The following is a 23695-nucleotide window of genomic DNA, read 5'->3' as shown; positions in this document are numbered from 1 at the left end:
TAAGGCCGCAACGCAGCTAGTAAGGGCCTCAGCTAGTTGTAGTCAGGTTTTAGGATCAAATCCCACCTTCACTTCTTCCCCTCTCCCCCAAAACCCGTCCAACTACGTCACCAACCCCAAACCCCACCCCCCCACCCCCGAAGAAAAACCCGCATGTTTGTCCCAATATATTATTACCAGAGCACAGACGATAATACCAAATGATGATGTTCTACACCTGCCAGTCCCAACCCTCCCTGACCTTTCTTCATATTGGATAACTCTGAATCCACAACTTCAGAATGCACCACCAATCAGAAAAGATGCGTAAGAGTTGCCAATAGCTTAGTTGCGGATGTCAAGCTTGGCAAGCCAAAAGCCAAGCTGATCAGCTACACATTTTGAGCCCGTCGACCCATATGAGCAGAATTTCTTGACTGCATTTTCAACTCCGAGAAAGTCATAAACATCCTCTTCAAATACTGGATTGATACTTTTCAGCTCATCAAGCGTCAACTCTGAAAGCTGGCAGTTTTTCATGACGCACAATGCAACCGACCTTCCAACTATATCATGTGAAGTTCTAAATGGTACTCCCTGCATAATTAGAAAAAAAAAAACAGAAAATATTCAATTGCTACTTTCAGAGAACTAGAAATAACCAACAGGCCAAAAAAAAAAAACAGATGAGGATTTAAACAGAAATTCAGTGCATAACGGAAAATGGGGGAGATGCAAGGAAAACATCATATGAATGTCCTTTGAGTTGCATGCGTTTGTGAGCCTTCATTGTCAAACCATCCATGTGCAACTACAAAGTGATGTTGGTTTTTGGTCCAAGTCTTCTGCTGCCAGAAGGTCATGAAATGGAGCAAGCTTGATCAAATATCTAATCTAACTAGTATCGATATACTTAGTATTATTAAAATATGTAGCCCCTGAAATATTTTGGTGGTTTAGAACTGGTCTCCACTAACCCAGCCCCGCCCCCCCCCCCCCCCCCAAAAAAAAAAAAAAAATGCAGGTCCTAAAGCACAACATGAAGACCAATATCCCACTGGGCTGTTACCAAACTTCTGTTCTCTTTTTCCTCTACTTGACCACACCAAATAATCACGATGGCACATTTACCAATAATTTTCTGACAGCAAATGTTTCACAGTTTAAGGCCTGTTCAAGTAGGCAATTTGATCAGTGATCTAAAGTTTGGGATCGGATTCACGGGATCACTGATTCAGATTGAAATTGGCCCGTCAATTCTAACAAATCTGGAGGATCCCTGTATGTAAACTAGGGTTACGGTTTATTGGGAACGATTCTTCACCGATCCTGAAATTTCACCATGTCAAGAGTTTAGACAAAAGTAATGGAAACTAATTCTCTGTATGCAAAGTAAATGAGAAAAAACCAAAAAGGTTGAGGAACAAAGATTGCCTTCTTCACTAGATAATCTGCAAGTGTTGTGGCATCCAGATGACCAGCTGGCAGAGACTTCTGTATTCTCTCCCTATTGAAAGTAATGTTCTGTGCAAATTCTGCAGTAACTTCAAGCATCCCTATGATGGTTTTAACACTGTCAAACAGAGGTTCCTTGTCTTCCTGTTAAAAATGAAATAACCATTAGGATCAAGTCCTGGAGATATGATGTTAAGACTGCAAGAAACTGCACAAATCAAGTCTATAAAGGCTAATTTATTGCAGTCATAACCTATGCTGCATGGATTCTTTAACTAGGTAAAATCCCAAGTGGGATACCACCTTCAACCAGATTCATATATATCTGGATCAATTTGGTTTGCATGACATAAACTAATGTTCATCAATAATTTTGACTTCCAACTTCTCCTATGCCCTCTCCCAGTCTGTTGAACATTATTCAAATATATGTAGTTGTATCAACAAATTTACATCTTATGTTTCAGTCACTTCCAACACTTGATACCCATGCCAGGTGATTCTGACACTGTCAACATAAATGCAAGCAGCATACCTCATAACACCCTAGAGAGGCCAGAAAGATAGTGCACCAACTACTAAGCAGGCATACACGGAAAATAAAGAGCTAAAGTTCATTTGATATTTAGATTTGAGGCTTGTCTGCCTGCAAGTTATGTTACAGGGGTCCAGTACAGGGATCTGCTATGGGTATGTGTCAAGAAGTTGAGTCCATCTCTCCCCCAAAACATAGGGGGCATAATTGTCCAAAATGGAATGGGTATTACTTGTACTGCTCAGATAAAATGTGTCAGAAAGGAGGTGTTAAAAGAAGGGGGGTTAAAATTCTTCTACACAACCATGTTCAAGTATCTGACTTTTGTGCAAACGTCTAATACATATCCCATATCCATATCCATATCCAGATTGTGTCATGACAACACACGTACATTGGGTACACATTAAGTGTATGGGGAACAGAGGCAAAAGTACAACCTAGAAAGTGCTCATATCTACCAGTATTGGCCTGTGCACCAGATTGGTGAGCTTACCGAAAAGTGTCTTCATCATCCAATGAATTCTATGAAAAATTCCTACCTGTAGATCACGATTGTAAGCATGAGGGAGGCCCTTGCACAGTACAAGAACAGTGATGAGGTCTCCCACAATTCTAGCAGATTTTCCACGAACAAGTTCCATTGGATCTGGATTTTTCTTCTGAGGCATTATACTACTACCAGTGGATACAGCGTCACTTGGGGTGAGAAATCCAAACTCCTCTGAAGCCCACAAAACCCATTCTTCGCCAAGACGAGATAAATGGATGGCTGTAATAGAATTGGCAGACAGGAACTCCAAGGCAAAATCTCTGTCTGAAACTGCATCGATGCTATTTGAAATCAAGAAACATCCAATCATTAATAGAACAAGATAAAGGCATGAAGGAAACAAATACAGACAGCCTACTCTCACTATATTGCTCTTTGAGCAAGACAATGTCCATGCAAAGCACAGTCTCACAAAACGAAACAAGGGTATTCTTGAGATGACAGGTTCTATCTTCTCTATCTGTACCCCCATCAGTGATTCCATCTATGATATACCCTGGATACAAGATGAACTCAAACAGTCGACAGAAACCACATGGTATACCACATTCTTTCATCATAATGGATCAAATATAGCAAAATGTCCAGAGAATATGCTTTACACTGGATCCCTTTGGTCGGTATTTTAGATAGGATTGCCATGATGTAAAAGTATATTTCTGGGCATAGTTGTCAAGGCGTCCTAGCGCCTTGGTTGCCTTGATTTTGGACCCTCTCCAACGCCTTGGGTTGCCAAGACACCGTGACAACTATGTTTCTGGGACTCCAGGAAATTGAAATTTAATAGCCAAGACCAGTTGAATGGAAAAATATTTTATCCCAGAATGTCTTCCTCATGCATGTAAAGGAGGGAATATGGAAGATCCAATTATTGCAAGAATACCATGGGTTTCCTCTTTTCACAAATAGCATTTTCTAACAACCTGCTTTACTACATAATAAGATCACAATATTCACAGTCTGGTCATTTCCAGGATCAAACATACAAGGAGATGAGATTAATATAAACACTTCAAATCAACTAAGACTTCTTGCAGCTCCTTCAGGTTGGGTACACAGATTCTGCCCTACTTTCTTTAAACCTATTGTGATGTTTGGGACATTACATTTTCTATATTTATTTATATATTTTTTTGACAAATAGAGATAGAACCAGTTCTGAGACTAAGATTTCATGGTGGAACCACAGTGAATCCTCCAATTAGGCTTAAAGATTGACACATAAGGTGAAAAGAAGACAGTTGATTCCATTCTGTCCCTGAGAATGATATTATCCATTTTTCACTTAAGAGGTGTACTGCTGGAGCTGTGAAGACCTCAGCCAACTACAGCTTATTATTCACAATGATCATAGAAAACTCACGAAGGTGCCTCAAAGGAAGACAGGTACCCAAAAGATAGACAGAGGAGTGTCTTGTGTGACGTGTTTTTTTAAGATTTACCATGAGAGTTCAAAATTGCTTTAACAGTTGCTCAATCTTTACGTTTCATGATTCAAATCCTAATATCCTAGTACCCTACATTCAATTCAGAGTCTTTTTAACTCCAAGAAGTGAGATTTGGGATATTGAAGGCTATCTTTCAACCCCAAATTTCACAAGCCGAAATCAGGGACTTCTCCCTCAATCATAACCCGAATTCAACTCCAAAACATGCCATAAATTTCTACAAGGAAGATCAAAGACGTTGAAGACACACAAGCTTTCATGGAGATACACTTCAAAGCTACAACAGATGTGATCCCAGGTTCAATAACATTGACTATGGGTTTGCTATAGGCCCGCAGGAATAATAAATGTCTCAAAATAATAGTTAAGTGACAATTCTGTAATTATATGGAACAGTATAGGACCTAAATTAAGACCAGAACCTGAATATGTCAAATCCCAGGTAGGTTCGAAATTGAAAACCAAAAGTGATTGAGATAAGAGAATAATAGGATCTCACAAATCAGTAACCTGTTGAGGCTGCAACTTGGATCGAGTGGTCCCTATAGATGTAGGATGAAACCTCCAAAAGATGAGCACAAACAGAATCAGTGAGGAGAGAGATCGATCAGCCTTCAGGATTTTGAAACCCTAATTTCTCTGAAAACCGATGATGAGGATTGATCCCTGATGTGGTGAATGATAATAGACTTAGCAGCAACTTGTAAACTGATAATGAATACCCAAAAGAATGATGTGAATAACTTGCAGAAAATTTCCAGCAACTCTTGAAGAACCTCCTGAGATCGATTGGATAGTTACAGGGTTTGAAAACACTAAAAACTTTGAGATTGATGGAAGGAAATGGGGGAAAATTTGATAGGTATCTCACCCTAGGACTCTCACCTATCCTATCTCAGGATTTCACAATTGCACAAAGCAAATAATTGTATTTATTCAAATCATGGGTATATATATATAGGGAAAAAGAACTGTGTCAGGGAATGTGGCCTACGCCAGCACTCCCATGAGTTTATCTCTCTCTTCCCCATATGAAAAGATAGCTTTGCCCCCTGTTTTAGGGAGGAGAGAGATAGACACATGGGAATGCTGGCGTAGGCCACACTCCCAGACAGAAAACTGCTTCCCATATATATATATATATATATATATAGCCCAATGGCTGAGAATAAGAAAGTAAAGTCTAACTAGGATTCCAAATTAGGAGTACAACTCAAACATAACTAGGAAACTAAAAGCCTAATTATAAAAAGAAATAAAATAAACATCAGCCCACGATTTGTTGGTAGTGTAGGGTAATCTCTACACCTATCCCAACACCTACAGTGCTGCTGGTGTAGGAAGATCCCTACACCTGCAGCTGTATTTCTTGGTATGCAGCCTAGATACATCAAGACCCCTTTTAGAGCAAGAAACTGAATTTCTGAAAAGTTTTTATTTTTTTTTGGGGGGTTTTGGGGGGGGGGGGGGAATAAACCAGAAAAGGGCTCTTTCTGAGAATCGTAAATCAGAATATGGACAAATTAGAATGTGACTTGCGAAACAATGGGCTTTGGCTAGTTTTGACATAAACTGCCCGCATTCGTAATTAAGAAGAATTAATTCTTAATCTCCCTCACGATAGAAGAACCAGGCGGAAAAATAGATTCTGTGAGATCATTCCAGCAACCAGAATACTCAAACTCTATGAAGTTTCAGATTCATGATGCTATGCCACTGACCTCAAAAGTCCAACAAACATTAGATTCAGCCAGCTAAAAATAAAAAAATAAAAAAAATGCAGAAACCAGAGGACGCTGTATTGTAGCAACCAAGCTTGATTTCAAGCTGAAATCTCATAACAGAGTGAATTAGAAGGGACAAGACTCTAGGGTTTAGGTTGCTTATGGAAGAGCTTCCTTTGCTAAAAATTTCAGGTTAAACCGATTGCTCACCAAGGACATCGATCAACTGATATGGGGACTGTTAGGTCGCCCAGAAAAAGAGCACAACCAGTAACCGCTGTGAAAATTAAATGACAAAAAGAAGAAAGAGAAGGAACAGAATAACAGAGTAATAAGAAAAATCATAAAAGAAGGAAGATGATAATAGAATAACAAGGGACAACCGTCCATCGTCCCTCCCCCCCCTTTTTCTTTTCTCTAAACTGCATGTGAGTTCTATCTTATACTAGACATACTGATCAAACACATAATACTAGTGAGAAACCCAAATATCTGGCACGTGGTAGATTGGATGGGGCCTATATTTTGTTGACAGGTAGACACCAAGGTCTCCTTCCTACATGTCAATTTTCAGACCAAAAGGAGTTTGCCAAGTGGAAAAATAAAGCTTTGAAAATCTACGGACGACAGGAGGGTGCATGGACAAACATGGATGAACAAAAAATACAAGGATGCATAGACATTCGTGGGAGAGTATTTAGTTGAATTTAATTCTGAAACTTGACATGTGGCTAATCATAAGGTGTACAACTAATCCAACTGTCAGTTGGCCAAAACCAACTGTCCACATGACTCAAAATGCTGGAAATGCTGGACCGTGCTGATAAGCTTTTCAGAACGGTTCTGTGAAAAAACTGCCTTCAGCAAACATAAGAAGTATAAATCTTAAGAACCATGGAGCAATGTTCTTCAGTTAAAAGCACGCTATTTGTTAGTTTTAGCGATGTTGTGTGGTTATCACGTGGGAGGTATTCACCATTCATAATGTCTCCTATTATTTTATGGAAATGTGAATGAATATATTCATTAAATTTCTGTTCGTTAATGGATCCGTCTGTATTAGACAGATAATTGTAAAGAAACCCATGATTCACAACTCACTTTAACTTTCAATTCAAAAGTCCCCATTCTGATTTGATTCACTTTTCAAACAATATTTAGGAGCACCACCAACCAGAGATTTACAAAAAATATCACAATTCAACCCACGAGCCAGCCCCATGTAGTCGAAACTTGGAATAAGGCTAGGATGATGATAATAATGATATGATAGTTATTATGATGCAGATCACATCAATGGAAGATTATCTGCTGGTGGAGGGTTTCACATCTAAAAAATCAGAGAAGGAAGATGGAGATTGATGGACAATCCAGGGCTATTTGTCTGCTAGTTCTTTGTTTTAGCAGTCAGCAATGGGAAGCAGATAGGTTAATAAAGAAAAGAAGAAGGGAAAGAAAAGTTAGGGATGAAGGAGACTGTCATTGGGGGACGAAAGAGGAGGGAGAAGAAAAGAATAGAGAGAAGATTGTTGTGGGGTGGGGGTGAGGGTGGGGGGGGGGGGGGGGGAGAGGAGAGACAATATCTTTCAAACAACTACTTCAATCCATTCCTCAAATCATACCCTTAAGCCATAGACCTACATACTTTATAAAGACTCAAGACTGGACATCAAAAAAGAAACAAAAATTGACCCAATCTCTCACTCGCAAACAGTATGGGAGGTTTCATAAACTGACCAAACTACCTAATCTATTGAAAAACTGAAATAAAATGACTGGACATATCCGTAAACCACTTAACAGTAATAAAATAAAAACAACTAGAAATCCTAACACTATCTCACGATTAGATTGTAGATAAAGTTCCTAAAAACTTGGAAGTCTAGAACAGCAATCTACCAATGGGCCACTCAAGACAGCTATTTCACTGCTCCACCTAATACAATTCAGATCTAAGACCCAAATTGCATCTCAAAGTGTTAAGATCATGCTCCTGAATTATGTTACCATCCGATGACACAAATCATTTGAACGGGGCAGGAGAGCCTTCTTGAGGCCCCAAGTAATAGAGATGAGACTTGGATGATGATGATAACAATTACACAATAGTTGCTACACTCCATGACAAAAATGAATAGAACTAGGCAGGAAAGCCTCCTTCAGTACACTCAGTCCATGACCATAGTTGTCACCGTGACGAGGTCACCCAAGGCAGTGGCCAGCCTCTTAGGTGTGCACTGTCCACACATACAAAAAAGGGGGCGTAAATGTGTGACATACAAAAAGGGGGTAAATGTAAATATGGGACTATAATCTTTTAAGATTTAATTTTTAAAAGAGGGTTATATGCAAATTTTAAAAGCTTTTTTTTGTTGTAAGATTAAAAAAAACATAGTTCTAACCTTCTTCGATAACCACACCCCTTTTTTTTAATATTGGTGGTGGCCGCTGCAATCTGTTTTTGTCAGCGGCAACTGCTATTTCTGCTTCCCTCTTATTTGGGAAATATGGAGGGAACGTAATTTCAGACGGTTTGAGGGAAATGCAAATCCCTCAAGCCGGGTGATTAAAAAAGTTCTACAATGGTTGTCCATTACCAGATGCCTAATAATCTCTTATCTCTCAAGAGGTTTAAATGAACAAGATTTGCAGCTGCTGTCTTTTTTGAAGATTCCAATCGCCAAAGTGAATAAAAGATGTCTTTTGTTAAATGGATACAAGTTAAGGATCATTTCTTCACGCCAAATGTAGATGGGACGGCTAAATGTAATCCTGGTCCAGGTGGAGGAGGAGGTTGTATGAGAGATGAAATGGTTCGGTGTACTTCATCTTTGCTCACTACTATGGTACTTGTACCACTAACGCACATCCAAGAATCAACGGATGAGCAGTGTCCCCAGAGTTTGAGGTAGTTTCTTGTTGTTTGCTTGCTTGCCTAGCTCTTACTATTGGTTGGCTACTTTTGATCTCGTATGCTATCTACCTTCCCCACCACCCATAATGTGACTGAACTAAGGGCAATCTTGGATGGTATAAATATTGTATCTTTTTGGGCATTACCAGATTTTTTATTATTTCAGATTCTAAACATACTGTTCAGTCTATTTCTGCCTAAAATAATATTCACTGGAGGGCTTGGTATTGGTGGACTTCCTTGAACAAGCTGCTGCAGAATATTTCTATTTGTGCTCATCGTTCAGTGAGTGAAGCTAACAGAGTGGCAGATGCTTGTGCTAACCATGCTGTTAGTGATTGGATTGTTACACGGAATTCAGCTCTTTTCCCGACTTCATCAAGCAAGCGACCTGGGATGACAAATTAAGAGTTTCTTTTATTAGAGTTAACTAATTGTATGCTAGGCTGGTCTATAAAGCCCTCTTTGCTTTCTTTAATTTATCCTTTGTATTGGGAGGGTACTTGGTTTCTTTTCAGGTATGGTTTTCATCTTATGTTTAGGATGGGCTAGGGGTAAGGCGGGCTACGTCCCCCGCTCTCCCCCTTTGTTTTCTTAATTATCTTCATTTTCTTAATAAAAATTAAGGGACCGACCAGGGCACCCAGATAAGTTCCTGGTTTAACAAAAATAAAAGCCCAAAGGAAGAATTCTAAGGGCTTAGGGCTCTTTCCCTTTGTTTTGGATCTGAGAAATTTATCAATGTTTTCAATAGTGTTTAAGTTATTTAATATAAGATTTTGGGAGTTTGAATCTCAGTTTTTGATCTTCATTAAAATGCACACTCGGCTTGGGGTTATATGGGTTTTTCTGCCAGGACAGTTCTGTCCATCTATGAGGAAATTATTATAATTATTATTGGGAATGAATCTGAGGCTGTCTTTGGTATAGTTTAAATTTATGTTTATTTGACACATAAATATATGTGTTTGGTATGATTTATAACCCCTATTTCTCATGAAAATAAATTATTATAAGCATAAATTCATAAACAGCTTAAATTATTATGATTTATCACCATAAACTTAAATATTTGTTTATGCAGGTACCATTAATGAACATGTACAGAATTGTTACTTAAGTAGGGGTACATTGGTAAAATTAACAAAATTAGAACAAAACCTCTTTTTCTCTCTCTCCAACCCCCACCCTGCCCCCCACCCTCTTTCAACATATATTAGGGGTGTCAAAACCTAGCCCGAAACGATGAAACTGAGCCGAACCGACCAAAACAAGGTGAACCTACCAAACCTATATGAGCTTATTGGATCATGTTTCAGATTGGGATTTTGTGAAACCAAAACCAAACCAGACTGTGTTGAAGCCAATAAGACATCGAACCGAACTTAAAAAACGGGATTGAAACCGATATAAGCCGGTAAGAAACCGATACCTGCTTGAAATTCATTAAAAATACACTTTTTGTTCACGCTTTTAAATATATTTACAAGGCAACCCGATACCAAACCGATACATCTGAAATCGGTGCACCCTTGTTGGATCATGTTTTGGACTTGCTCATTCTCACTGAAACCGAACCAAAACCGGTTCAAACTGACCGATTAACACACCTAACATATATCATATTTTATATATATATATAGATATATATAGATAGACATAGATAGATAGATAGGGAGAAAGTTCTCTGTCCGGGAGTGTGGCCTATGCCAGCACTCCCATGAGTCTATCTCTCTCCTCCCCATTTGAAAAGACACCTCTCCCCCCTTGTTTTGAGGAGGAGAGAGATAGAGACGTGGGAGTGCTGGTGTAGGCCACACTCCCGGACAGAAAACTACTTCCCATATATATAAATATATAATACATAATATATTCTTCACTTAAGTATACCAAACCTACTTTTTATTATATAATCTATTATGTCTAGTAGTAAACCAAATGATTATTGTTTATAGCCCATAACTTATTATCATAATTGATTATTCATAAATAGGTCATAAATATGAATATAAACTATGCCAAAGAGAGCCTGAGTCTAAAATTTTTATGGTATGAGGCTAACTTATGGATCTAGGTCTCTGTCAAATTTGAGCATCTGAAGACTAGGGCAAATAATTAAGTTTTTATGATTGTTTTACAGGAAAGGTCTATTATGAACCTGAATTTGACAAAAGGGTTAGCCTTACCTAGATATTTTTCTTGAGTACGATTTTCAGTATGCATGATGTTTAAGGAGTCTGGAACATGTAGAAGAAAGCCTAGAAAGGTTTAGTTGGGATGAATTTATTTGATTTTCTACTAACAGTGCTTAGAAATTGATCTAAACTGAAGAAGGACTGTATTACTGTAAAAACAAAGAGCAACCTAGTGCACGAGGCTCCCACTACTGCAAGGTCTGGGAGGGGCAAATGTATGCAGCCTTAACCCCCTACTTTGCAGAAGAGGCAGGTTGCAATAGCACAATTTAACCGTTGTGCCAAGGCTCACCAAGGGACTGTATCTTTTGTAAATCCCTAATAAATAAGTGATACCTGAGCATGGGTGATGCGGATCCAGGGTCCGAAAACCCTACTCGGATCGCTTATGGGCTCACCCAATTAACAAAAGTCTAAATAATAGAAGGGCAATGGCAATCTTGTAATAACCATTATTTTGTAAGGGTTAAATTGGTCGGTAAAGAAAATAGGACCTAATAGGAATTAGATTTATTGTGCAAGGACATACTTGGAAGCAAAGTTAAGTTAATGGACAAGATAAAATTATTGGGGAAGACGGGGGTCATTATGGAAAGTGGGTAAATAAAATAAAAGCACAAAAGGAATCATGGGAAGGAATTTGTCTTCAACCTTGGAAAAGAGTTGCAGACGGTGGAACCAGCATAACTTCAAAGGAGAGATCTCCTTCGATAGTCCTTTGTTTGGCTTCAGATTTTAATGGGAGATAGACGATGGGCAGATTTCTTGAATGCAACTGAAGTTCAGCCAAAACAGTGAGTGAAGAGAAGAAGTTTGCCCTCTGAAATCAGACCTGGGTGGTAGCTTGAAGCAATATGATTTGCAGGTTCGATTTCTCACAGCAGAGTTAATCAATTGCCATGAAGCTCTAAGGGGTTGGTTGTCCAGGGAAGAGCTACCTTCGACACAAATCTCAGGGAGAAAGGGATACGGTTTGAGGGTGATTAACTTCAAGGTTGGTGATATTAATACCATGCAGAACACAATATTAATCTGACAATGAAGAAGGGAAAGAATATGGAAGAATAGAGAAGGAAGAAGGAGAATAGAAGAGGGAGAAAAGAAAAGGTCGCACAACCAGATTCATTCTCACCACTCTGGTAACAAACAACTCAAAAATCCATTCATCAAAATCTGGAAATAAACGATGATTACAAGAGTATTTAAAGATAAAATAAGAGACTCCTAACCCAAATAATCCTAATCCTTAACTAAAACTAAAAAGGAACTCTAACTAATAACTCTTTTAATGCTTAGCTGACTAAAACTAAAACAGAATAAATCTAAAATAAATAAATAATTAAATATCCTATTAAACCCAAAAACCCAGCTGGACCCGGTTCATCTTCACATGTATTACACAAAGGGTTTGGGCCAGTCCAAGGAATTGCTCCTGCATCAATGGGATTTAAATTTAATATTCTCCTATGGGTCTAGTTTATATCTGTACTTGTAGGGAGTAATTTGGAATTCAGAGCTATTTATTATGAAACTTATTGTGTAGGTGCTCAGAATCTAGAAAATTCTGGACATAGAACTTGAGGCATATAGGTGGTTGCCAAGGACCTTGAATATTGACCTGAAATTTATATGTGAACTCTAATAATGTGTTGACTACATCCCTGATAAAATTGGTATACCCAGGGTGTGTATAATTGGGTGAACCTTAGTATTTCCGGAATACGACAGATGAACATTAAAGCTGGAATTTTAAGAGTATAGAATGAGTTTTAAGGGAGAATAAATGTTTAAACGATATGCTATCATCTTGAGAAAGGTGCTTAGGAATACTTTAAGAATATGTTTAGGAAGCAAGTGAATGTTTTTGATCTTCGACGAGACCATTGTGATAGGCGCTGTTGAGGTGAGTGCGACATTTCTTTAAGGTTAAGGGCGTTGGGGGTGTGTTCCCACAAACATGATAGCTGTAAAACACATCATATTCTAATGTATTCAACCAGAAGCAGATATGGTGCACAAGATCTATAAAGGGTGGACCCACTGTGAAAGTAGAAGCCTGACTCTTGACGAAATAACATCATCAAATATGCATTCAGGTAAACAAAAAGAAATATAAAATGCAGGCAGCTTATAACATCAAGCAGAAAGAAGGGTAATGCTTTAACATCCTTTAATCATCATGTATGTTGTTGCAAACTTGCAAAGCATCAACTTAATGGGTCAACATGCATGATTCCAAGCTACATTCAGCCCAAAGGTGTCTCTTCACCATTCAATGGATGACTCCCAAACTAAAGCATCTACTCAGATAACTACTATTATCCCATGAAGCTGATCATTGAGGAATTGATGAAAGCAGTTGCACACTGATTGGATGCACAAACCAAATCACATGGACCATAAAGAGACGAGCAACTGAGCAAGCACGAAATTCATGCAGGGTTGCAACATGAAGTTAAAACCATAAATGGAGATAAGGGTTGTAAAATCAACATCCCTTGGCTGCCATTCAGTGAACATAAGCCAGGAACTTTTAAAGTCCATACCTGTTCCTCATGGGTGCTGTAAACCCTAGAGCATCAGAAGTCATAAACCTATCAATGGGGAGGCCAGTCCCTGCCAATGCACATGCACCTAGAGGGCAGAAGTTCAACCGAACTTTGCAGTCTACCAGACGACCAGCATCACGTTCAAGCTACAGTCACCACTATGGATAGAGTTAATTTCTCCTAGAAAAAACTAAACAAAACTACAGCAGCAAACTTAAATTAAAATCAAGAGGTGGTCAACCTTACTTTTGCAACGAAATTGATAAAATAGAGGTGGCAAAAAAAGCAAAACCATTTCATGCAGGAAATTCACATTTGCATTCTTTTCTCAATTAATCAATAATAAAGTTCAAATACAGCTACCACAAATAAAAGGATTTTTAAAATAGTAGCAACGAAATACAATGACATGAAATAATTGGGAGCATTTATAATGAAGAAGAAAAAATTATCTATACAAGATGGTTCAGTTCATTATTTAATGTGGCCCCCTGTATTTGTTCATAGAAGCAATTTTTAATTGCATTGCCAATTCATTGAATGGACAAGGGGTTGATAGCAAATAGTTGCATGTACAACAATATAGTCCTTGATATTATTTTTTGTCATAATAAGTACAAGTAGTTTTCCTTTAGTACCCAAAAATAAGTGCTTTTCCCACCAAAAAAGAGCGAAAAAAGTACCTGACAAATATATAGAATGGTCAGTAACAGGAAACACTACCACAAAAGAAAACCTCTATCATTTTGTATTTACATGATTAAATTCACGAGAATAAATTGCAAAGAAAAAAAAGTAAAAATCACTAAAATATTTTGGTTTTGGCAGTGAAAAATATCAAAATATTTCAGTAGTTTGGTCCAAATCAACCTTTAAATCACAAAAATTATGGGCAACTAAGTCTGATCACCAAAATATTTTCCCTGTTGACCAGGATCAAAGTCCAAATTTGATTCCATGGTCAAGACAAAGAGAACATAATCCTTGCTCAACAATATAAGGAACATATAAAGAATTGACTCACCTGCTCAACATATGACAAAAGAAGATGTTGCAGTAGAACAGGTTGGGCTCTTTGTAGATGCGTATATCCAGGAACAATCAGCCCTTCATTTTTTGTAGCCAAGGTCACTAGTGAAACCTTTATGTTTCATACCATAATTTGTTAGTACATGAGAGAATGATGGGAAAACAGTTTATAATAAAGACAATAAAAGGAAAGGCCAATCAGTCCAAGAAAAGTAATTTAACATCAATATCAGAAAGCAATTTGTAATCAATCCGAAAAAAAAGAAAAGAAGCAAGACCAAGAAAGCACAGACATTCTGAACAAATGAAATTGTTCACACGCAACATCTGATAACATGATCTTTCTGACTGCAAGTGCCTACAAATGAATGGCATGTTCCAGCTGCCAAAAGCATACCTACAAGGGGCATCTTCAACATTTTACAATGGAAAATTATGTTACCAATTGCGCACTTATACAGCGTCTTCAATCAACATATACTGGTTTATATGGTTTATGTGAAGATGATCTGTTTTCAACATGATATTAGAAGAGATAGACTGGACCATGCAGGAAAAAAATAATATAAAGTCCGAAGTGACTACTACTTGTGTAATCGTACAAGCCCTCTTTGTGATAATTGTGCATGCAAAGGTAAAAGGTAAGGCCTGGTATACGTCCTACACTAAGCAGTAGAGTCTGTATATGACAGAAAGAAGAGAGGAGGAGGGGGGGGGGGGGGAGATAAAATTATTATGCCGTAGAGTCTGTATGTGCCAGGAAGCCCGAAATGGAGCATTTGAATAGCCGAATTGAAGTAGTAAACAAGTGCCAATAAAGAGTGCAGAGGGATGTACACAACCTGAAGACGTTTTATGTGGGCAAGGATTTCATCTATGGCATCACGGCACCAGAGACGGAAATCGGTCAAAACTTGATCATTCCGGCTCCTAGCAGTGTGAAGCTTCTTTGCAGGTTCTCCAATCAAATCAGTGAGTGCTGCTTCAATGTTCATGTGTACGTCCTCCCTATCCGCCCGCCACTCAAACTTCCCAGCTTCGATGATCCTCTCAATCTCATCGAGACCCTTCAGTATACTATCCCTATCACTGTCACTGATCAAGCCCTACACCACCGAGATGGATTAGTAAATGCGAACTCAAGCATACAACTCAATAAGAGTACTAGAAACTACAAGATAAGAAGAAGTGTAACCTGATGAGCGAGCATTGTAGCATGAGCCCTACTTCCCATAATGTCCTGCTTGTACAGAGCCTTGTCATACGAAATCGATTCAGTGAACCTCTCGACCGCATCAGTGACGTTTTCTTCGAATCGACCACCCCATAGCTTCACCTCTTTAGAATTCTTCACTGAAGAGTCCGTATGGACATAGCTCATGGTCTCAGGGGCGCACGACACAACCTGTAATCTCTTCTGGATTTTCCGGCCGAAAACAAGACGAAGTCGAGGTTCACAGGAGCTCCGCCTCTGAAGTGACGACGAGGAGAAGCGCGAAATGATAGAATTACACAGGGAGCGTTCAGAGATAGATTCCATTACAGCTTCTCTGCTCCTCAAGGAGAGAATGTGAGTCGGGCGAAGAGAAGTGTGTGGTCGTTCTGTGAGCGCCCCTTAAATAAATGCCCATGACATGCCTGCAAGCAGTAGCGACTAAGCTAGTAAGAGGAGCCCTAACAGCAGACAGAGGGTGGTGGGACCCACACACACCCGAGTAGGAGACTGAATCGGATCGGGAATCGGTCGAGACTGAATCCGATTTTCCCGAACCCAGTTAATCCACTATAAATAGCCATCAGTCGGTTGTCGATGTTCACCGTGGAGGTTCTTGTCTGCGAAGTTTACTTTCCATCAAATTCTCGTTCTGCAAAATGAAATTGAGAGTGAGAGCTTTAGAATCGAAGGAGACTCTAAAGATCGAGACGCCATCTCCATGTTCTCTCCAAGACCTAAAGAATGCTGTTGCTGAGAAGATTTCTTCTCTTCCTGAAACCCTACATCTGTCTCTCAACCGGAAAGATGAGATTCCCGAGTCTTCTCCTGAGGAATCTCTCCAGTCTCTCGGCATCACTTCTGGGGATTTGATCTTCTACACTCTTAACCCTAACGGGTTCTCGGGAGGAACCTCCACTGTGACCCAGCAGACCCAGGCGGGAGAGGATCGTCAATTTCAGGCAAGTTATAAGCTTTCCGATTCTCAATTTGAGGTAAGTAATACTATTTCGGATCTACAATTTGAAACCCTAACGTAGCTGGATAATTCTCACGCAATTATGAATCCTCAATTCCAGGCAAGTGATAAGCTTTCCGATCCCGAATCGGAAACCCGGAAGCAGCCGAATGATTCTGACCCCCTGACGAGGAGTTTGAGTTCTGAAGGTACCTCGTCAGCCGTGTCCCTGAATCCACCCCAGGAGGAACCTATAGGTATTTCTGAGAATGCTGATGAAAATATGAATGAAATGGAAGAGATGGATGTAGATGTAATAGATGAAGCTACACCTGAGATATTGACGAACTCCTCTTCTGTGCCGTGCTTTATGAAGAAGGTATTCAAAGAGGAGGCGGGAAATGCTGGGAGTAACAGCAAGCTTCTGATAATTGCTGTTCATGCTGTTCTTTTGGAGTCTGGCTTTGTTTGCTTCGATTCCGCGACGAACCAGAAGATAGCCGGTTTTAGTCTTCCACAAGGATGGGCTTCAAGGGCTTGTACGGTATCCGTAAAATACACAGTCCCTGATCTTTTCGGCTCTGGAGGCGAGGTTGTAGAAGCTGTTGTCTTGAAGTTTCAGAATTTGGGGAAATTAGTTCATGTTTATGGGTCTTTAGGGAAAAAGGGTTCGGATATCTATGCGCTGTCTTTGGATGAATCTCTTTTCATGCCGTCGATAAATTTCGTGTGGACAAATTGTGATTCTTTGGCTGCTGTAACTGACAAAGATGAATATGATGTTAAATCGACCCATGAGAAAAAAGTATTTGAATTTTGGAAAATGGTGAAGGACAGACTGACATTGCCTCTCCTTGTCGATCTCTGTGAGAAAACTGGATTAGTCTCTCCACCATGCTTCATGCTGCTCCCGACTGAACTTAAGATTCAAATTCTGGATTTTCTTCCAGGTGCTGATACAGCAAAGATTGGTTGTGTTTGTTCTGAACTGCGATACCTATCATCAAACGATGACCTGTGGAAGCATAAATTTGCAAAAGAGTTTGGATTTTCTGCGGCAGAGGGAATTGGAGGGAGCTGGAAGAAGAAGTTTGCTTCACTTTCTGAGAAGAAGAAGATGAGGAAGAGGAGGATGGGTACCATGAGGCCAACGAGATTAGGGCCATACCCATTTGGGGATCCTTATTTTCTTATCAGAGACCCTGCAATTCTTGGACCTTTTGGTGGGCGCAGTGACGTTTTACCAGGAGGTGTTGATTTCCCTTATGGCTTAGCTGCTCCCCGCTTGATAGGGCGTCGACATGTTGGTACCCGTTGTAACCTGGGTGGTTTTAATATCTAGCTTCGCAACTTGAAGAATCCAGCTTGGGAGGACGGAATTCAAATATGCTTCCCAGGCCACTTAAATGTCTGTGTTTGTTCTTCGGTAGGTAATGGAAAAGAAAGTTGAACATATTCAGTTTCAGTTTGGAATTCTCCATGGGATTCTGTATGATGAGTTGATCTGTATTTTGAGATTATGTAAATATTTGTGATACACTGCTTTGTGGTATATAAAGTAGATTTCTTTCTGGAGTTTTTTTTGTTTGTTTTTGGGTAATCTCGTGTTTATGTTCTTGTGACCACGTTTCAAGTTCTTGTTATTTTGAAGTTTATTTCTATTGGACTTACTATTTTTGTTTGTCAAGAGATGGGATTGATTTACTCATTTATAGGCTGTGCCTAGAATATTTCTTAATCACTCATTTTCTTTTCCCGAAGGAAATAATTCTCCCATGTCAGATGGTGGATGTCTTCTCTCTGCTTCCCCCCCTCCTCTCTTACTCCTCTGCACTGTACCTTATTGGCTTTCTTTTTGCTATTTGAGTCTGAACTCTCTCTCTCTCTCTCTGTCTTTCGTTCCTCTGTACTGTACCCTATTGGCTTTCTTTTTCCATCTCTCTAGTTTTGTGTTGCAGGTCTGAGATAGGTTTCATAAAGTATTTTGCACTGGTGGAATGGATGCTTTTCTTTTTTATGCTCTCTCTCTCTAACACAAACACACACCTCTGCAGATCTGCTGTAGGAAGACTGAAAACTGAAACAATTTTGGCATTTAATAAGCCTGCTTCAGGTTTGAACCTGAATCAACCAAAATCCATCAAGTTTTGATTGGAAGCATGGTTCCTAATCTCGGCTAGGAATATTGGCTGGATCGGTATTGGTCATGAATCAAGTAGTTAGGTTTCTATTTTGGGTACTTGGTAGTGTCTCTAATTTCTAATTTTATTTCCTTGATTTATAAGGCATACTACATGTGTGGATCTATTCTTCTAATATTTTCTATTTTATTTTAGTTTCCTTTTGGAGGGAGTAGACTCTTCTATATATTATAATGGGGCCTTAGAGCCCAACCTCACGATTTTGATCATGAAAGAATATTCGCTTTTGCCTTTGGTGTGAGAAGCAATTGTGTGGTGAGATGTCTCATTGGTTAGTGAGAGACTGACCTAGGTCATTGGTGAGATTGCTTGGTCTTATCCTCTTTATTCCTCTCTTGTTCTTCTTCTTTCCTTCTACTTTGTTTCTATTTTGTTATTCTTTAACTTTGGGTAATGCTGAAGCCATCTGGTACCTTTTATTGGAGTTGTAGTTACTGTTCTACTGTGATATTATGGAAGGAGTTACTAATGGGGACTAGGAGTTCTGTTGGAGTCATTACTACTGCATTCATATACCGTGGGACATCTTATATTTGAAGTTTTATTACCACAATTTTCTTATCTTGAATTTTCATTCTACCCATCAGATTTTCATGAGGGTTTGAAGATGTTACCAGTCATTGATCCCTACTTGTGGCTACAGTTTGATGTTGATCTGCCTAACAGAATGAGAGATCTTAATTGCTATTAAATATGTTCTTGAGATACCATTTTGGAGTGTTTTTTATTTGAAGCTTCTGTTCATTGGAATACATTGGGCTTTATATATGTTATTCCTTATTTTGAGTGGCTGTTATGTTGTTAATTTGAAGGGGAGTTATTATGCTGACATGAAATGATAGCTAGGTTATTATTTTTGAAACTCATTTACTATTTAGGTGATCTTGCAATATCTCTCCAACCTACCGTTGGATTGAGATCAATTTTTGGAGTATTGAAAACCCTAGGGAGACCCATTAGCACTATTAATTTGGGGCTGATTAGACTTGTAAATTGGGGTTAATTGTAAACCCTCCAATTCTGTTGATAGGCTTATGTTTCTATAATGACATTAGATTGAATCCACCGGAAGATGGTCAATATAGGTGGATCGGTTACAACAATGGCTACTGCCACCCTAGCTACTGGCTTTCCAACTACTGCTTATCCTCAAGTACAGTGTCATCCTTGGGACCGGATTCTGGGAAAGTATATAGAGCATTCTCGGCATGAATGATTGCCGTCGTGATTGCTGTGGTTAGGGAAATTTGTTTGTCATAGGCATCACAAATGGCCGGATTGAATGTTGAGCGAAGTCTCTCTCCCTATTAGATAGGGGAGCTAAAAAGGAAGAGGGCAGTCCACTTCCCCTGGGTTGCGGAATGAAGTCCCAATGTAACTTGCCTTAAGTTTTGTGCCTATGGACGGTTGGGTAGGGGTGTCAATGGGTCAAGTTGGGCCGGGCCTGTCCTAAACCCTAATCCAACCCTAGAGGCCTTAACCTAAACCCTGATCCGATCCGATCTTGCCAGGGCCAAGAAATCCTCAACCCAGTCTTGACCCTGCCAGGGTTTTTCTTGATCCGACCCGGCCCTGATTGACCCTGATAGGGTCGGGTTGGCCTTGATTGACCCTGTCTTGACCCTGACCCTAATTTTTTCTGTAATCCCATGTCCCTTCAGGGCTTTTTTTGTCTTTTGTTTTTTAATTTTTTTATTAGGCTATATATATAAATAAATATTAGACCAAATATATATACTTATAATTAATACAGGGTCGGGTTGGGCCGGGCTGGGGCTAAGCCTGGGATCTAAACCCTGACCCGACTTGACCCTACCAGGGCCAAACTATAACTAAACCCAAACCCGCCCTCAGGATTGAAAAATCAGGGTCAGGTCCAGGGCGGGTTCGGGCCAGCCGGGCTTTATTGACACCCTACGGTTGGGATTCTGTTGTAGATTGAGTTTTGGATGGGGCGCAAGTCTGATCCTCGAACTCCCTTCTTAGTGTTTGGATCAAGTTGAACTTATTTTTGGATTACTCTTTAAAGCCTTGTTTTTTTTTTACCAGTTTTTGTACATGGCATAGTGGCGATGATTATGTTGAGTGTCCATGCTCTTGTTAATGATTATCATTATGAATCATGATCGTATTTAGATACACTAGGACCTCGAACACGAGACACAAGACTTCCACCTTGGATATTGACGTATTATTGTGGTATCAGTACTTATATCAAAGCTTTCTAATGAAAATTCATGTTGGGTCCTCCTCACGAGGACACACCACTTATTTAAATGAGGTAACATGTGAGGCGGTTCAGATATGGTCTTTCCACACCATTGTAGTTCTTTTTATATAGGGAAATTTATGTTTACCATCCCTTGGGTTTCAAATGATTATGTTTATCACCCTTAGAATGTCATCTATTTCATAAACCTTCTGGTACTTTGAAATATTTTTACAAACATACCCTTATTGTTAGATAAAAATAGTTAAGTGATGATGTTATCACCCCAAATATTAACTAAATGTCTGTAATACCCGTAATGAAATTGTTTTTACATATTTACCCCCTGAAACAAAAGAGAAATGACAGGGTTGTCCCCATCTTCTTCCTTAAGCCACCGCAAAATAGAAACTTGCGAGGGTGACTGAACTTCAATCGTTGCCGGCGGCTTTTCCAGGCCTCCACCAACCCCCATAATACTCAAGAAAAGACGCAACAATGTTGGAGAATTTTCCAATAAGTCAGAACAACCCTTAAGATCCCTTTACTATTCAAAAGAAATGAGGAATCTGAAAAATAAAATCAAATTCAGATATTCAAAGCACCCATTAATGGTGTTCAAAACCCAGCCCTCCATAGTTCCGTTTATGGCCACATCTGTGAATCCATTTTCGTCACAATATCCAAAAGCATCTCAATCGGTCAAAGTGCAATTGGACGGAAAGAATCAGAGAAGAGTTGGGGGGGGGGGGGGGGGTTTGTTGATTGGATGGAACAAGCCAAAACGGAAGTTAAAATTCTCACAATATCCAAAAGCATTTCAATCGGTCAAGGCTCAAATCAATGTTCGAGTCTAAGCTGTTGCACGTGTTGCCTGAGCTTCATTCTGTCAGTAGGGCTCACCGCTCTCTTCTTGTGGTTGAGCTTGCGTCCTTCCCCACCCACCTACATCCAAAACTTCTATGTCTCTGCCCTAAACACCACCACCACCACTGCCACCGCCACCGTAGTCATCGCTTTCATAATCGAGAATTCCAACAAGTCCAAAGGACTGATGATGCTCTTTTCCGACCTATCAAACCCAGCATGTTGATCGTCGGTAATTTCCAATGCCACCAGCCTCTAATTTGGCCGCCATAAGAGGCGGCAGTGAAGAGGCGGCAGTGGAGTTTTTGAAACCCTAAAAGGGTGTTGCCTTCATTCATGGTAATCGGTTGTTTTACCGGTATTTGAGGCCAGCATCGTGGTGGTCAAAGGACGGGGGACATTCTTCGGTGTCTTCCTTGGTCGTCGGCCCCTGTTATGGCCTCCTCTGCGATCATGTTTTCAAATCCTAAGTGGGTTTTTTCCTATTCTGTTTCACGATTTGGGGAAGAATGAGAGGGAATATTCCCTCTCCGATTACTAATTCTTTTAATTAAAAAAACTTTTTTCTTTACGAATTAAGAAAGGGTAAAATTGCCATTTTCTTCCAAAACTAACAGAGTTAGCACTCAGGGGTACGGACATAAAATGAAAATTTTTAAGGGTGGTAAATATAAATTTTCCTTTTATATAAATAAGGTGAGGGAGATTGTGAGTTAGTGAGATGTTTGTTTTTCTCTCTCTTTTATTCCTTCAATGAGTGGAGAGATATGGTAGAGCCATAGAAATGAGTTCTTTGTGAGGGTAAACCACAAAGAGATCTAGCCTCTTTAAAGAGTGAAGGTCTTTGTGATAGAAAGATGTAGACACTTGTAGGAGTGTTCCTCGTATGGGGATTCCACGCAGTAGACGAAAAATAGTCCCACATTGGATATGAATGGGGATGTGGGAGGGTTAATAGGTACTTGGGCACCCTATCCTTAACGTCTAGCTTTTGAGGATGAGTTCTACCCATGTCCCTAACAAGTGGTATTAGAGCTAAGGTTATGGCAGGGCCAAGGTAAGCCAAGGTGTGGGAACCTGGTGTGATCTCGGATGATCCGGTGAGGAGGGGGAGATGGGGAAGATCTTGGTAGCTCTCACGTGGAGGGGAAGATTATAGGGATTCAACGAGGTAGGCAAAGAATAGTCTCACATCGGATATGAACGGGGATGTATGTAGGTTAATAGGTACTTGGGCACCCTCTCCTTAATGACTAGCTTTTGAGGATGAGTTCTACCCAAGTCCCTAACAAGTATTGTTTGGCTTGGGTGTGTCTTGTATTCTACGGGTCCACATAATTGTAATTGGTCTGTATTTGTAATTGGGATGAGTTTTTGGTCAATTACATGTAAAGGGGGTAACATTGTAATTATGTGGGGATTAGGGTTTTGGATTCCCTATATATTGTCTCTATGTGGAAAACCCTGTGAACAAGCAAATGGAAACACTTTATGAGGTGAAGAGTGGTGTAGAGAGTTTTTTTAGAAAATAATAAAAATCTTTGGTTCTCTCGGGTGGATGTAGGCAACCTTGCCAAACCACGATAAATTCCTTGCATTGTGTGTGGTTGTTTGCTTGAATTCTTTCTCGTGGTTGTCCATTCGTCTCTAACAAGTGGTATCAGAGCCAAGTTCGGTGGATCATCGTAGGAGGTACAAGGAGATTTAGGAGAAGAACGGTGCACAAGGAGAGGAAGAAGTTTTTCGAAGTGCAAATTGAAGGTACGATTCTATGAAGAAATCAGATCGTGGTGTTTGTTTGATTTGTTTTCGAGAAAAAAAAAATTTAGATCCGTGGTGAATTCAAGTGAAGGTTTGCGGGTTGTG

At 39.6% G+C, this 23695-nt stretch overlaps 2 protein-coding genes across 4 annotated transcripts; one reads left to right on the top strand and one right to left on the bottom strand.

The window, feature by feature from the left end:
• Positions 1-232: 232 nt before the first annotated feature.
• On the bottom strand, positions 233-16014 carry LOC122658477 (argininosuccinate lyase, chloroplastic). Its single transcript, XM_043853453.1, has 7 exons — positions 15577-16014; positions 15224-15487; positions 14377-14493; positions 13350-13498; positions 2512-2803; positions 1414-1578; positions 233-576 (listed from the first exon to the last, which is right to left on the bottom strand). The coding sequence occupies exons 1-7, from the start codon at positions 15919-15921 to the stop codon at positions 325-327; spliced, it is 1584 nt and encodes a 527-aa protein (XP_043709388.1). The 5' UTR covers positions 15922-16014; the 3' UTR covers positions 233-324.
• A 239-nt stretch (positions 16015-16253) lies between these two features.
• On the top strand, positions 16254-18122 carry LOC122660278 (F-box protein SKIP22-like). Of its 3 annotated transcripts, none has more exons than XM_043855513.1 (3): positions 16254-16556; positions 16674-17898; positions 17950-18122. In XM_043855513.1, the coding sequence occupies exons 1-2, from the start codon at positions 16254-16256 to the stop codon at positions 17892-17894; spliced, it is 1524 nt and encodes a 507-aa protein (XP_043711448.1). In that variant the 3' UTR covers positions 17895-17898; positions 17950-18122. The 3 variants fall into 3 exon arrangements, with proteins under 3 accessions (XP_043711448.1, XP_043711449.1, XP_043711447.1); XM_043855514.1 differs by having other exon boundaries at positions 16674-17903; positions 17956-18122; XM_043855512.1 differs by having other exon boundaries at positions 16674-18122.
• The last annotated feature ends 5573 nt before the right edge of the window (positions 18123-23695 follow it).

The sequence above is a fragment of the Telopea speciosissima genome, chromosome 4, assembly GCF_018873765.1.
Source record: "Telopea speciosissima isolate NSW1024214 ecotype Mountain lineage chromosome 4, Tspe_v1, whole genome shotgun sequence".
In the NCBI taxonomy this organism is placed as follows: domain Eukaryota; kingdom Viridiplantae; phylum Streptophyta; class Magnoliopsida; order Proteales; family Proteaceae; genus Telopea; species Telopea speciosissima.
This window is presented reverse-complemented; position numbering and strand designations above follow the sequence as displayed.